This window comes from Vombatus ursinus, unplaced genomic scaffold, assembly GCF_900497805.2.
Source record: "Vombatus ursinus unplaced genomic scaffold, bare-nosed wombat genome assembly UNPS02014894.1, whole genome shotgun sequence".
NCBI classification, from domain to species: Eukaryota; Metazoa; Chordata; class Mammalia; order Diprotodontia; family Vombatidae; genus Vombatus; species Vombatus ursinus.
Genome location: NW_020954672.1, coordinates 4,012,677 through 4,029,349, shown reverse-complemented (window position 1 = coordinate 4,029,349; position 16,673 = coordinate 4,012,677). Strand labels below are relative to the sequence as shown.

The following is a 16,673-nucleotide window of genomic DNA, read 5'->3' as shown; positions in this document are numbered from 1 at the left end:
CCCTCATCTGTCAAATGGGACTAATACCCACTTTTAGGGCTATTTGATGAAAATATGAGTTCATGTATGTAAAGTGCTGCATAATGTTACCAATATTGTTATAATTAAAGCTAGTTATAAGACTTCAGGAGGGAGGGAGAGGTAAGGGAGAGACAGGCCCCAAGCAGCTCTGGGACATAGAAGAAAGCAGAAGCTGATAAGATATTTATGGTTTCTGCAGGTAAGAGAAGAAGAGGAACAGAGAGAGTAAGGAATCTGCGCCCCTAAAGTACTTGATTTGGGACTGGCCTCTGGATATGGGGGAGACTGTGATCGCACGGTAGTAGGGGCAGGTCTGGGGGAGCAGAGCAGCATCAGAAGCAGCACCATAAGGAAACTCTCCCCCCAGTTTGCATATGTTTCCACCGCCAGCCCCTAGCGCCGGGTACTACAGTGACGTCCCTGCTCGGGGTGGGGGCGATTCGGACTACATCTCCCATCATGCGGCGGCAAGAGGACGGCTGCACCTGCTCAGTGGGGCAACCCCAGGCGCCTGGGTATTGATTATTCCATTGTGTTGGGACGCCACGGTTCTAGCCAGTGAATGAGGCGGAGGAGTGAGGGAGTGGAGGAGGAGGAGGAGGAGGGCGAGGAGGAGGAGGAGGGCGAGGAGGAGGAGGAGGGCGAGGAAGAGGAGGAGGCAGGGAGCGAGTGTCCAGGGTGAATCAATGGAAACCCCCACACGAAGCCGGGAAAACACTTCAGCCGCAGCCAAATAGCATTGATTATTTTGTTTCCCTTCCCTCACCGCCGTGCGTTCATTTATTTGTTTGTTTGCTTATTTATTTATTTATTTATTTTCCCCCTTTCTGCCCCGGACGCCCCGGAGCGAGCCCTGGAGGGAGGGAGGAGGAGGAGGAGGGAAAAAAAGAGGACTCAACATCGGAGAAGTCTCTTGCCAGAGCCGCCCCCTCCCTCTCCCCCTCCCCGCCTCGCGCTCTCAGCGGCCGCGATTCGACTGCCGTCTCTGCTTCCAGCTGAGGTGTAAGTGCATCGATTTCCGATGCTGCCGGGGTTTTTTTCCCTCGCTCTCGTGCTCGCTCGCTCGCTCGCGCTCTCGCTCGCTCGCTTCTTTCCTCCTCAGCTGCCTGGCAGCGCGAGACCGAAGGGAGAGAGGCGCGCGGAGACCGACCGACGGCCGGCCGGGAGCAAAGGGACGGGGACGACGGGGAGCGAGCGGGCGAGCCCGCCCTCGCGGGGAGAGCGGGGGCCGTGGGGGCCGCTCCGGCGGGGGAAGCGGGCGGCGGCGGCGGGAGAGGAGGAGGAGGGAGAGATGGAGAGAGAGAGAGGGACGGAGGGCTGGGAGAGGAGGCACAGCTGGAGAGAGGGAGGAGGTCATGAAAGCAGAGACTGGCGGGGAGGTGGGGGGGACAGGGCGCGGAGGAGACCTCCGGAGGAATGAGTGCCCGCCAGCCCGGCAGTCACTTAACAACGGCCTAGCCGGGGGCCGGGGGCGCGAGCTGTCAGAGGGCAAGAGGGATGGGGCATCTCCGACGTGGGCACCGGGCCGGCGGCGGGGGCAGCGCGGGGAGGAGGGGCGGCCGGGGCTGCCGCAAGACAGTGGGGTCGGGCTGCCTTCGTTTCCGGATCTGAAGTTGGATATATATATATGTATTTGGAAGGGTTCCGGAGGTGAGGCGAGGCAGCGCCACTGGTCAAGGTGAAGGAGGTCTGTCCAGTGGCTTCCCATCTCCTTCCATTTGTCTCTGATTTTATGTGCTCCTATTTTTTCTCCGTATTTGTCCTTGTTTCTCTCTGTGCCCCTGCAACTGCATTTTCCTTTTTCTCTGTGTCCTTGTTGGGGTGTGTGTGTATATATGTGTGTATATGTACACGTACCCTCATAGGTTTCCTTGTCTTTTCACCTTGTAGCCTACCTCTCACCTCTTTATCCCTCAGTCTGTCCCTGCCTCTTATAACCCCCAGTCTCTAAATGATGTCCTGGTCAAGCTGTGTCCCTCCTTTGCTGTCTCTTGTCACTCCTTTGCCGGATCTGATTGTTCCTGCCCTCCTAGGTCTTGTAGTGTTGCTGTCCCTGAAAATATGTAACCCGATTCACTCAGTCCTTTTCTCCACTTCTGTCACTGGCACTTGGTCAACCATGGATATGATAACTTGCTTTTGGAATGGAACTGGGGGACTGGGAAGAAAGGGGACAGAGGAAGCAGTGAATATAGCAGGTGCTCCCTGTTGCCAATGTGTCCACCCTTAACAGTATTTGCCTGGATATCTCCTCTACCACCTCCATAGCCTTCACAGGGTGGAAGTAGAGAGGGCACAGGAGGAAAGGTCTACTTTATTGTTGTTGGCTTTTGCCTTTTCATGTGTCTCTTTCCCTTCTCAGCACTCCTATTCTCATTTGTCATCATTTTGCCCTTTCTACCTCCCCGTAAACTTCACTTTTCCCTTCTCCCCACTTCAGCATACTCCTCTGCTTATTCTAATCACTTTCTATTCCTCTACTTTTGTTTCATTCCCTTTTTCCAACTTATTCTCCCTCCTTGATTATCCTTCTCTCATCCTTACTCTCCACCTTTGTTTCTTTCAGCTTACCTTCTTTTCCCACCCATTCTCCCTGGTTTTTCATTCCTTTCCTCTCATCTCTATTCCCTCCTAATATTTTTAATCCCAGTAGCAGAGGGTGATAGAGCGCTATGATTTTGTAAAGGGAGGTCAGATGATAAAGAGAAGGGAAATAAACAGGCTAAGGAAAGTTGTAATTGGATTATGTGGATCTTTAACCACCTACATTTTGCCAGGGTCATCATTTCAGCTGTCAACTTTGTATTTGTGGGGTGATATCGTGAAGGAGTCTGAATCCCTTTCTTGTCACACTGCCTCTTTTCCTCCTGTATTCCAGACTCTCTGTGTGTGTGTCTGTGAGTCATGATACATTTCAGTGGCCTTTTCCTCACATTCCTGTTCATCTTCTCCCTGGGCCCAAAGAACATTCTTTCATTGCTGCTGTTACCATATTTGGCTTGAGCACCAATTCTTTACTAGGCACAGTATTCATTAGTGAGGTGAAAGCTAGCCTGTGCAAAGGCCCAAGAGACAAGCAAGTTCAATCTAAAGGAAAGAAAACAGGGGCTTAGGAGTTTGCTTTGGTTTCAGTCCATCACTATTTTCAAGGCCTGTCAAAAGCTGGATAAGGCAAGAAAGAGAATTGGAGATAAAGTGAATGAGGGAGCTTTCATAAACTGACAGATAAACAGAAAGAAGGAAAGGGGGGGCAAAGGGAGAAACACACTTGGGTAAGGAAATATGTTGCATGAAGAACATGGAGAGAGAACAAGATATGCAGAGTGGCGAAGGAGTGACAGAGTATGAGAATGAAATGGAATAATAAGATACCCAGAGAGTAAAAAGAAAAGGATTAAAAACAAAGATATGTAGAGAGGCCAACAGGAAAAGCAGAATGAAATCTAGAGAAAAGGAGATGGACAAAATGAACTAGAGAAAAATGATGATGATGACGATGATGACGATGGTGATGATGATGATGATAGCTGATGTCTATTTGCAATATGCTGTATGTACATTATCTCATTTGATTCTCACTACAACCCATGAGAGGAAGTTACTAAAGAGAAAATAAGGCTCAGAGAGGTTAAGTGAATTATTGTCCATGGTCTCACAGCTAGTGATTGTGGGAAGTGGGATTTGAATTCATTTCTCTCCTGACTCCAGATGCTGCATTCCATCCTCTATTGCGTGCAGCCTTCCTATGCACAGAGAACAGTACGAAGAATAAGGATGCCTAGAAAAACGAAGCATGACAGAAGGGATCAGACAGATGTAGAAATAGAGGGAAGGAAGGAAAAAAGTCAAGAGACAATGATCTATTCTAGGAAACAAGTGTTTTTGGAGAACTGAGTATGTACCATGTCCAAAGCATGATCCATGCAAAGAGACAGACGTAGGAGAGGCTGTCTGGGAAAGTGATTTAGTAGAAGAGGGCTGAGAGAGATAGAGAACAAGAAGAGATGCAAAGAGGGCAAACATGTCTTGGTATGGAATAAGAGAAGACGGTAGAGACCCTCATCCTCTGTCACAACAGCAGAAACCTTTGAACTACATTCCAAATTCAGGAGAGGATCGATAAAGAAAGATGATGGGAAAGCAGGATTCCCAGTTACTTTAGCTGTCAGAAACTCAAATCTTCTTCACCCTCTTAAGAACTAGAGACCTCAAACCTCTGATGTCATAAATTGCTGGTGTTGCCTTGGTAACTTGACAGGGTTCCCCCTCTGTGATGTCACAGACAGCTGGTGTTACCTTGAGAACCATACAAGGAAAGCTGCTTTGCTGGGTAGCTGTATCTGAAGTCTGGGGACTGGATCTGAATGTGATCTGTAGGACTTCCAAATTTGATAGCTTGGTGTCTGACCTCACTTTCCTAAGGGCTGTTCTCTGAACTCAACCCTGTTGAGTTCTCAACCTCTGAACTAGGCCCTGTTTGTTGAAAAGGTTTGGAGAAAACAAGAAAAAACAATGAGTAGTGAGGAATTGGTGATTAGAAGGCAATCAGGTATGGGCAAGCAGAGGAGGAAAGGTAAATGCTGAGGAAATTAGGAGAAGGATGAATCAGATTTGGAACTAGAAGTGGTCACTGGAAATGCAGAAGAACTGAAAGGAAAAAAGATGGTGTCGAGGTGGAGATCTGAGCTAACCAGACAGAGAAGAGGAAGGAATTCTGAAATGTCAGGAGACAGTGTAATTTGGTAACAGAGGGAGAAGAAGAGAGTCTGTGAATTAGAGTAAATCATTTGTAAGAATAGAAATGGGAAAGAGAAGGGCCTAGAAGGAGCTTCACTTTTCACCTTTCCCTTCACAAATCTCCCTAAGACCAAGAGGTTGGAAGATAAAGGACAAGGAGAGGATTGGAGAATGGTAAAATCCTATGTAAATGAGAGCTAAAATTGAATAAGAGAAAAGAGAGTATGTGGGAGGGATGATAGAAGAGGATCAGGGCCTTTTAGGGCCTTCTCTGGATCAAGCAGAGATGGGAGAGCCTCTGAAGAGATTTTGGGAGCTTTGCCAAGAGTGAAGAGTGGTAGAGACTGAGAAGGATATAGAAGGGAGGTTAATTAGTTGGGTCCCTGGTTGAGTGATACTAGTTTCCAAGGAAAGTCGATATATGGGAACTAGAAACAGCCTCAACACATCTCCCCCACAAATCACAAAATCATAGTGTCTTAGACACCTCCATGTACACAGTTGGTTACAAATAAAGGGTTCATAAATCAACTGCTAGTCCACTTTGATCTCCCCACCCCCAATCAGGTGAATGATAGGAAAGTCAGCATTTCAAGACAAGATCAGAAGGCAGAGTGTGGCACAGATTACTTGTCCTAAAGATAATTTGTCTCCTATAAAGGAAACGTGTGGGAGATGGATGTGGATAGATGTCTAATTCCCCATTGTCGACAGAGCCAAAGGTATCTAGGAATAGAAGGGGAGGAGAGAAATTACAGAATAACACATACTCAGCAAGATTCACCAAAAGAGATCCAGAGAACAGAAGAGAGAGAGGGAAGAGATACACCAAGAAAGAAATAGCAACCTAGTCTATTTGTGAGGAATGAGGAAGACAGTTGAGTGGGGTAGGAATTCTAGGAGGAAAAATGGCATTAAAAAAACCTGGAGAGGGTTTTGGCTATAAGTTGAGCGGCTAGGGCAAGCTGGGAGTATTATGGTCAGAGAGAAACAGCTGGATATCAAGAAAGCAAGCCATGGGGACAGTGGTTGAGGGATTGTGTAGACTGCATGTGCTGTCAGCCACCACTGTGGACTTGGGCAGCTCATATTTTGCAGTAGGCGACAGGCTGTCGACACGGCGATCCTTTACCTCACCGTTAGAAACTCATTTCATTGATTTTTCCATCTTTCTTCTCTGGCTTCTCATATTAAGCTGAGCCATCCCACCACCCACTTGCCCTGAGCCCCCTGCCTCTCTAGAGAAACCTGGAAATCTGCTATCCTACCTGTCTTCATTCTTGACCCTTACTTTCCTGGCAAAAGAGGAGCGAAGTTAAGATTCAGAAATGCTCTCCCCTTTCACACGTGCTTCCTTCTATCTCAGCCCATTAGCTGTGATGGGGTTCAGTAGTGGATACAAGGGCAGCTCAACTCCAACCCCCCTAAAAATCAAGTAATGTCTGACTTGTCTTTTCCAACTTCCATGGGTGAGGAAAGATCGAAGGAAAGAGACCCTTCCTGTACACTGACACATGTAGAATTACGTGAATAACAAAACCTAGGTTTGTGTCTGTGAAGCATTGTAAAGGCTTTATGCAACTATTGTCGTATGTGCATATTGCATATGTGTGTAAGAGGTATTTGGCATGGGATATGACAGAGCTATTTTCTGTAAACATAATGTGGAATATAATATACATATGTGTGTAACATAGCTATATGTAGCATGTTTATGCCTATGGTATACAAGGAAGTAGAATCTGTGTGTGAATACTGTATTGCTTACATGGGCAGTTTATCTACTCCCTTTTTAAAAAATCACAACCCCACTCATGAGCAACTAACTACCTTTGGGGCAAAGTTTAAGCTAAAAATGTTATAGGTCAGACCCCCCCTCATTTGGCTTCAGAATAGAGAGGAACAGGGGTTAGTGTGGGAAGAGCTAGATTGGGTATTCCAGGAGAATTAGGTTGACTGCCATTTCCACCCTCAAATTCCTGTCTTCTCATTCTGCCCAGTTGGTGTGCCCCCATCTTGATTCTCATGTCCAAACCCCTGCGCCTTTGACTCTGGCCTGTCAGTGTCTGTCTGGCCTCACTGATTCTATTTCTCTATGGAGACTCTCATTGGATTTATATACATACATATTATATATAGTATGTATTGGGTCTCTCCATCACAGGCTCTCTCTATCACTGGAATTTGCTTCTGTCTCCTGTTCTCTCTCTGGTGTTATTTATCTTTGTCTAGCTCTGATTCTGTCTAGATTGCCAGTGACCAAAAGAACCCTATGTTATCCTCTGACCTCCCCTCTCCACCATGTTCCTGTAAAGATTGCCCAACAGTTATTGCAAAAGCAAAAAACCTGGGATTCAAGGAAGAGGGAGTGAGCTGGAGATTTGAAAAGGAGAAAGAAGGGAGAGAAAAAGCAGACAAAGGATGAGAGAGGGATTAAGAACTGGAATAATCATATATTTGTATTGTGTTTTATTGTTTACAAAGCTCTTTCATATACATTATGTGAAACAACAATCTTCTGAGATAAGACTGAGATGGAAGGGAGGAGAGAAGAACTGAATGTGGCAGAGACAGGGAGTGGTAGAACCGAGAAAGTAATATAATATAAGGATGGGGTAGGGCCAAAAGAAATGGCCTAATTGTGATGGAAAAGAAAGGAGTAAGAATCGGGTAGGAGAGGGATCAGATAGATTGGGGATTTTGGTACCTCCTGGGAAGTAGAAGAAAGCCTGGAGGGAGGAGGGAAGAGATAGGAAGGGGAGGGCTGGAGTCCAGGGACCAGCTCCCTGGTGGGCTGTCTGCACCCCCTCCTCCCCGTGTCAATCCCAGGTTCAAGCTTTGCTGGGTTTGACCCTTGTGGGAGGAACTGAAGTGGCAAATTAATGACGATAATGAAGTCACTGCTCCTTGTTTGTCTTTGCTAGTTTCCCCTTGAGATTTGTCCTCTGGCCAGACTAGGCAAAAGAGAGAGGAGGGGGAGAGGAATGGAGGAGAAGAAAGGGGAAGGATGGACATGGATAAGGGAAAGGGGAAATGGGTAATGAGGGGAAGGGGTCAGGAGCTGGAAGAGAAAAGAGAAGTACCTGGAGGAAAAAGAAAGAAGAGGCATCTAGGGAAGGAAAAGGGTAGGGAGCACAACAGCATTGTGGAGCAGAGCAGAAAGGAAAAGGGGAGCAGAGAAATGGAGGCAGAAGGAAAGAGGGAGCTGAGAAATGGCGAGCCAGAGGGAAAGAATGTGGCCCAGGGAGGCGTGGCTGGCTGAGCCCAGGGGGCGGGGCTCCATCTCCATCTCTAATGGCTGTGAAATGAGGTGAGCTCCATTAGAGGCCTCTCTGCTAGAGTGTAACGAGATCACACTCATTAGGGCTGAGCCGATCCCAGTAATTACATCCGCCCCAAACACACCCATACCAGGCTGTACACAGGCACACAGCCACACACATGGTATAAGGTGCATCTTGACAACACAAGGACAAGACAGAAAAATACAAGGACACGTACATTCCTGAATCCACAAGCTGTCAGGAACACTAATACATGACACACAATCACAGGGTGTCGTTCAAGTGCTCACACTTATGCCAACCTGTGGCAAAAGTGCACACATAACTGGGATGTGGTCATATGAGTACGTGAAACTCCCACCCATGTGGACATACACACTTGTGTGATCTCCCAAACTGGATACAGATATATACACAGCCATCCATATAAACTCAAACCCACAGATTTACTCAAATACAACAAATCATACACAGGCAGTGAAACACCTTCATCCTGAGAAAGAATATATCTGGGTTAAATGCTTCTAATAACTTCAGGCTAGAAGAAAAATACACCAGCAACTTAACAGTGCTACTTTAGACTCAGAGATACCAAGGAACTTAATGAGAAATATCTTTGTAGGTATGTGGTACCATAACGTACCCATTGTGTCCATAGTGTACACAAATATTCTTGAAAATACTAAGAGAAATGCATAGAATACCTTTCTGACGTAAGTTATTTAAATTATACTGTATATATTCCGAAGCATAGCAGTATGCAAATGTGTTCCTGAATTTGTTCAAGGGCACATTTCAACATGTCAGTTTTCCCACACCCTAGTGCACAAGGATATATATACAGGGCTGGATTAATGAAAGTATTGACAACTGTGACATGTAGAAAAGTCCTCAAGTCTCAGCTCTGTACACATACCATATGATCTTATGTGTATTCACATAGACATACAAACCACCCTAACATGTCTTGATATGTATGTAGTCACCAGGCAAGATGGATATAATTATACATATCTGGAAGTGTGGAAAATCACATTTCACCTGAACATACACATTTCCCAAATATGAGGAGGAACACTGGTTTGTATCATTCCTCAATATATCTCTTGGAAACACAGATAAACCAATACACATGGATGCAGCTCAACAAACTAATGGGTTTCAATCCATAGCCTCCAATCTTGTTTCCCTCCTATCTCCAACTTTCTAATGTCTCCTTTTCCTATTTTGCATCGTTCTCAGGCCCCATTTCTACCACCACCACCACCACCCCTTAAGCATTTTGCAAAGTATAAGACACAAAGACTTCTGGGTAGTTTCCCTCTCCTGGGAACTTGCCACCTGCCCTATTTTTGGCCTGGGCAAGGAGGCCTTTTTGAGATTAAATATTTACATATGTAGATCAGGGAGTGAGTTCCTTTCCCCACCTCCTCCCCTTTCCCTCTTTCCCTTTCTGTCTTTGGCTATTTATTCTTTCCTTTCCTGACCATACCTGTCTCAAGGTTTTTAATGAAAGAGAAGCATGTAAGTGGCCCAGGTGGTTGTGACTATGGAGAGGAATTCAGGGAGAAAAAATGTTGAAGGGATAAGAGAAAGATGAGTGTTATGGAAAGTAAAGACAGGTTTTGAGATCGTTATAGGGAGAGATAGCATGGTAATTTGAACCAGGCCTTAGGTACTCCTGGAGCACAGTGGAAATAGCACTGATTTTGGACTCAGAATATAGGTTGAAGTCCTATCTCTCACTTAACACCAATAAAAAATTGGGCAAGTCACATTACCTCCATGAACCTGTTTCCTCATCTGCAAAATGAGAGGGTGGGAGTAGATGACCTGTAAGGTCCCTTCTGGCTCTAAATATATGAAGATTTTATCCCAGCTGCTAATGCCTTCCTTTTTGAGATGACCTTCCATTTACTTTGAATTTATGTCCCCTGTGAATGTGAACTGGAGAGGACCCCAGAAGTCATTAAATTCAGATCCACCCCCCCTAGATTTTACAGATGAAGAGACCGAGACTCAGATATTTAAGTCTCTTGTCTAGGTCGTACGGGTAGTGACAGAATAAGAATTCCAGTAGAATCCAAATCTCCAAATTTGGCTCTCCTTCCAAAGCACATTTGATTCTTACCAATTCAGGATCCTGTGATTAAAGGGGCACCCTCCAGGCAGGGAAAGTAAAGAGGCTGATAGACTGTTAGATATTCTAGGTATGCAAATACTCTGGTATGCTATGAAAAGGGCAACTGTGTGGCACAGTGGATAGAATGCTAGACCTGGAGTCAGGAAAACTCATCTTCCTCAGTTCGAATCTGGTCTCAGAAACTTACTGGCTGCATGACCCTGAACAAGTCACTTAACCCTGTTTGCCTCACTTTCCTCATCTGTAAAACGAGATGGAGAAGGAAATGGCAAACCACTCCAGTATATTTGCCAAGAAGACCCCAAATGAGGTCATAAGGAGTTGTACATGACTGAACAAGTTCTATGAAAGGATGGAGTGAGAGTAAGATCATCCTTAAAGATAATCTAGTTCATCCCCTCATTTTACAAATGAGGAAACTGAGGCCGGAAGGAGGTTAAGTGACTTGTCATAAAGGGTTCTGAAGGTGGTAAGGAGCAGTTATGAATTACTCTGGTTCTTTTGATGCCAAATCCAGTGTCCTTTCCACTGTATCAAATTGCATCATTTAGGGAAGAGAAAGAGAGGAGGAAATCCTCGCCCTTGAAGAGTTTATGATCTAAATGCTTGGAACATCCCTGCCCACCACACAGACCTTTCTTCATATGTTTCCTAGCTTCTGTCTTTATTTGCATATCCACTGCTTAGTGGGAAAGAAGGGGAATGAGTACATGGGAAGATGAAGGAAGAGGATGAGAAAAAGGCAGAGGTGGTAAAAGAGATGACAGCCAAGAGTTTGAAGAAATTTTTGTAGGCAAATGTTAAGCAAATGAGGCAGGATCTTCTAGAGGAGCTAATGAATGTAATGGCTAGAGCTCTGGATTTGGTAAGGGCCTATCACAAATGGAGAGCAGGGGGATCTGTATTCTCTTTTCGGCCACTAGGGAACAGTCCCATCTCTTTTCCTGAGAGAGGGCTGGGCATGGAGGATTATTCTCAAGGGGAGCTGTTAGACACCCCACGGGGAGGGAGGTGGGGCAGCAGGAGCTCCTTGTGTCTGGGGGCGAGGGTCCTGGCCTATTCTAGGGTCAGGCTTTTCCTAGCTCTTTAGTAAATCATGGCATCTCTTCCTCCCATCACTACTGTTCTCCCTCCCTTTATTGTTTCTGGGTCTTCCTTTGCCTCTCAACATACAGCCTTTCAGCTAGCTTGACCCTCTGGTTTTCAGCACCTCTCTGTGTGAGTATGTAGCCTCAAACTGTCATCTATCTATCTGTTTCTGTAACTCCTGGCATCTAAGTCTTACTTATTCATAATGTGTATTTATCTCAGTGACCCTCTGGGTCCTAGTATCTGTCTTAGTGACTATATATGTATGTCTCTAATGCCCTGAGTCTGTATTTTACGGTTTCAGTGGCTGTTTCTTTTTCTCCCTAGATCAGTGAGTATCTCCGACTGATTCTCATTGTGTTCTCTGTCCCTGTTTCCAGAATAAGGCATCAGGAGTTGCAAATTATTTTCTATTTACTGGAGAAGGTGCCATTAGCCTCCTGCTTCCTTCTAGAGAAAGGCATTTGCTGCTTAGTGACTATGAGAGGTAGGATGGGAAAGAGACCCTGGTAGGGCAATTATATATTCCTTGCCCATGTCTCTGGACTTCATGCCTAGCTTCCTTTCCAAAGGAATGACAAGCAACCCACAAATAGGAAGAAATTGGAAAAAAGATACTTCCTAAGAGGATTCCTTCTATCCCCATATCTTTGTTTCTCCCAGGTGGAAGAAAGAGGGTGGCTAGGGGACTTGGAAGGATATGGGTGGAATGAAAAAGCTCTGAGGAATAAGGGACTTTGAGGAACTGGAGATTTATCTAACTAGATCAGATATCCACTGCTCCCTCAATTCTCTCCATCCTTCCCTCTGCTCCAGGTCTCCCTCCTCCCATCCCCCTCTGTGGCAGCAGCCGTGTAATTTAAAGCTCTCTCTGTCGCCTCTAATGTGATCCTCTCGTTTTATTGACTCTCTCTGCCGTCTGTGGCGCCCCTTCACATCAATCTCTTCTCTAATCATACCACTGCCACTGCCTTCTCAGTCTTCCTTTGCCCCCCTCTCTCCCATTGGTCCTCCAAAGGCACTCACTCCTCTCTTCCACCCATTCCCTTCACCCAGGACACTCCCATCCACCCGAATCCTGGCAGTACTCCCTAAGGCTTCCTCATCTTTCTGTTATTTCTGCACTCTCGATCCCACAACTCCAACAGAGACAGTGCTGAGGCCTTCAAAGAGTCACCTTGTTTCTGCATGTGCAATCCAAGATATGCCCTAGAGTGGAGAAGAAGCCCTTAAGACCCAGGAATAGGTAGACAGAATGTAAAGGAAGAATTACAATAAGACATAGCATGAGATGATATTAAAGAGAGTGAGTCTGAGGTCCGACATTTCTCTATTTATGCTTCTCCTCCAAAAATATATCAGGAGGTTAGGGTAGGGTGGCATAGAGAAGGAAGAGGGGGAAAGTAAGAGATGAAAAATCATTGCTCTTCCTGAGGTTTGGTTGGAAGATGACGCAGATGAGGAGAGACCCCAGGGAAGAGGAGAGGGGGAGGAGAAGGGGACTAGGAAGGTGAAGGGGGGGAGGGATGCACTGAGGCAGAGATGAATTTGCAATTGAAATTATTTCCAGGGGAGGAGGAGGGATTGAGAAGAGATTTGCAATTTTAAACAGCTTGCCTACCAACAACCCTTTGCCCCTTTGGCCTCCATCTCACCCATACACTAGGCCAAGAGTGTAGGACTCCTTTAGCCAAGATGGGGAGTCCACTGCTCACTTTTCAATTCCTGAGAGTTCTACCTGAGAGTTGTTGAGAACATCAATAGGGTTTATGGACTAAGGTCAATATTTCCCACTGGACAGTACTGGGAACAAGTCAGGAGTAGGACTGTTGTTTTCCTCCTGGGTAAAGCCTACCTGTGTGCTAGTTGAAGCTGAGGAAGCCCAGGGTAAGGTGGACTTACTAACGTTGGCAAATGGACTTTGACACCCTGTCCTTGAGGAGTTCCATAAAAGAAAAACTGTTCTACAACTTGTAGGCTCCTTCACCCACTCTACCAGGCACCTTGGGAATAGTTCTGCCCTCTGTCCATGGTCTCCTTTTTTCCCTCCCTGCCCTTGCCTCCTCCCCTCCCCATACTCTGCCTTTCCTAGGTGCTTATTTGCATATTCATTAGCATGCTAATCCAGCCCTATTCAGAACTCCTTAATGTCCCTGATGTCACACCTGGCTGCCTCCCCTCTACCAAGAACAGGAGAAAACACCCCTCCTTGCCCCACCCAAAAAAGTGTGGGAGGATAGGGTCCAAAAAGGACCATACCTAAGATCTCATCCCCAATCTAGGAGTTTGAGAGGTGAAGGTTAGTTGTCTAAGGAAGTAAAGAATTTTTGTAGTTCTAGTATCCCCTGGCAAATTTCTTCTTACCATCTTTCTTCTTCATTCTGAAACATGTCTGGCTTGGGGTCTCTCTGGCTTCGCTCTGGATACTAAAGGTTCAAGAGTTTGGAATCACCAATAATCTAGAGTTGGAAAAAGTTAATATAGAATTTTTGAAATGCTGAGAACATAAGGGGAAGCTCAATATGTTGGTAATGGGAAAAGAAATTTGCCCTGCTGGTGAACTTGTGACAGGGTATAAGTAATACTAGACCAGGACTTTGCTGATCTGGTCCGAGGTATCTCAGTGGGATTCCCTTTCCTTGATCCTGGGCTGGGGGGGGGCAGGGAGTCATCCCCCAAGATAGTAGAAATTTCAGTTTGTCACTTTTATGAGTGATATGGCAAGAAGATACCCCCCTTCTTTTTTTTTTTTTCCCTAGAGGTCAGAGGTAGCTAGAGCCTGGAGCTGATAAGCTTTTGACTTAAAATCGAGTAAGTTTCTGCCATTAATTCTCAGGACCTATAGTAGCTCTCATAAGCCCTGGGGAGATGGTAGTGGTTTGAATACCAATGGAAATCAGCCCATGTTCTGTCTTTGGTGAGTAGACCACAGGATGCCAACCCTAGGTATATTGTAGGAGGTCCAGCCTGGGGAAATGAGCTCTGATAATGTAAAATATCCTGAGGCTCTTTCTCAAAAATAAGATCTAAATACAGACAGATATGTGTCTTCCCCCATCTATCTCACTTCCATGTTCTCTCATCTTTTCTATCTACATCCTGTCCCTCACCAAAACCTCTCATCTTTCTTTCAGGGTGCTGGCTGTCACGCTGAGATGACCCCCCAGTGCTCCTCCGTCTGCCATGGCCACCCTTAACTCACATTCCACTGCTAGCAACACCTCTACCCCTGGTCATAATGCCCCGTCCCCGCCTCAGGACCCTTCCTCTGGCACATCCTTCGAACCTGCCACCAAAGATCCCCCCACTGCTGCCACCAGTGACAGCATGAGGCCCTCAGAGCCTGGGGGGCACCAGCTTGAGCCAGGCTGTGGCCTAGTCCCACCAAAGGAGACCAGGGAGCATCCACTGGAACCAGGCTGTGGCCTAGTCCCACCAAAGGAGCTTGGAGCAGAGGAGGAGGAGGAGGATGAAATACAGGAGGAAGAAGCAGGGCCCCCTCCCCAGGACCTGAGTGACCACTTGCTCTTCACCGAAGATGGTGCCACCTATCTCCTGGCTGAACTGCCTCTCTCTGGCAACAGTGAGCTCCTGTTACCAAAGGGCTTCCCCTGGGGTGAGTCAGGGACTGAGGAAGAGTCCAGCCTGCCCCTCCGAGTCTGCCCATCGCCCACTCACCTCACTGTCCTCCACGTCCAACACGGTTTTGACCGAATTCAAGGCTTTAGCTCTTCTGACCAAATTCTGCCCCATAATACCTCAGCGCCACCTCCGGCTGCCTGCGAGGGAGGGGATGGAGCCTTCCGGAGCTACCGGCCAGCCCCACTCCCCCCCAGAGATCCCAAAGATGGCCCCATAGGGAGTGGGAATGGAGACCACAGGGAGCTCTTCTGGCTCTGCTTGCTGTGCCGCCTGGGGTTCAGTGGGCCCAAAGCTTTTGTGGCTCATGCTCAGTCCCATGGGGTAAAGCTGGCCCCAGTTCAGCACCAGAGCCTGCCAGGCTGCCCAGCTGTAATACAAGAGGGGAAAGAGGGGTCCACAGTGCTTGTCAGTTTTCTGGAACCAAAAATCTCTCCTGGCCCCCTGCCCTCCGCACCCCTCAGCAGTGGAGCAGTGGGTGGAATGGTGAATGTAGCCCAGGATGGGGACAGCCCCCCTGAGGCAGGAAACCAGGGCCCTCCACTGCCCCTTGAGGAAGACATGGTCCCCAGCCCACCTTCCCCACCTGCCACCCCAACTGCCTGGGACCCCAACCCAACCCAAGCCAAAGAATCGCCAGTGGCAGCAGGCGAGGCAGGGCCAGATTGGTTCCCTGAGGGGCAAGAGGAGGATGGGGGACTTTGTGCCCCACTCAACCAAAGTTCACCCTCCCCCAAAGATGGGGGGGCTCTCCTGGCCCGGGCTGACTCACCTGAAGATCCCAATGACCCACCCCGGCCCTATCGGCTGGCTGATGACTATGCCCCAGCCCCACCGGCCTTCCAGGGTCTCAGTCTCTCCAGCCACATGTCCCTGCTACACTCTCGAAATTCCTGTAAGACACTCAAGTGTCCCAAGTGCAACTGGCACTATAAGTACCAGCAGACCCTTGATGTTCACATGAGGGAGAAACACCCAGAGAACAACAGTCACTGCAGCTACTGCAGTGCAGGAGGGGCACACCCCCGCCTTGCGAGGGGCGAGAGCTACAACTGTGGCTATAAGCCCTATCGATGCGAGGTCTGCAACTACTCCACCACCACAAAGGGGAATCTCAGCATCCACATGCAGTCTGATAAGCACTTGGCCAACCTCCAGGGTTTTCAGGCTGGCCCAGGAGGTCAGGGGAGTCCCACCGAGGCAGCACTTCCAGCCCCAACTGGGGAAAAGGAGCCCAAGGCCAAGTCTTCCTGGCAGTGCAAGGTATGCAGCTATGAAACCAACATTTCTAGGAATCTTCGCATCCATATGACCTCAGAGAAGCACATGCAGAACGTTCTGCTGCTGCATCAGGGGCTGCCTCTGGGGCTGCCTCCTGGGTTGGTGGGACCAGGCCCCCCCCCACCTCCTGGAGCGACCCCTGCCAACTCCTCTGAGCTGTTCCAGTACTATGGGCCACAGGGACTAGGCCAGCCACCAGCCCCTTTGCCTGGCCCAGGGCTGAGGCCAGACAAACCCTTGGAGGCCCAGCTACTCCTCAATGGCTTTCATCACCTGGGGCCACCTGCCCGGAAATTCCCCACTCCTGGTAAGATTCCCCTATTTGGTTCCCTATTTTTTTTTCCTTTTCCCCATCTCTCCATCTCTCCTTTCCTACTCTCTAAACACTTCCATCATTTTCCAACCTCCCTGCCCCTTCTTCTCTTCCCAGTTGTCATCTTCCCCTTTTCTGGTGTCACCTTCATGCTCACATTAATCCA

General features: G+C 47.6%; 1 protein-coding gene across 2 annotated transcripts in view; it reads left to right on the top strand.

Moving 5' to 3' along the window:
- Positions 1-712: 712 nt before the first annotated feature.
- Positions 713-16,673, top strand: part of ZFHX2 (zinc finger homeobox 2) — a 28,685-nt gene continuing 12,724 nt past the window's right edge. Inside the window, exons 1-2 of one of the 2 annotated variants that reach the window (XM_027842989.1) lie at positions 713-791; positions 14,409-16,501. In XM_027842989.1, coding sequence (XP_027698790.1) covers positions 14,458-16,501 — 2,044 coding nt within the window. In that variant the 5' untranslated portion in view covers positions 713-791; positions 14,409-14,457. Of the gene's footprint in view, positions 792-1,006; positions 1,024-14,408; positions 16,502-16,673 lie in introns of those variants that run through there. The other variant, XM_027842990.1, reaches the window with a different exon arrangement.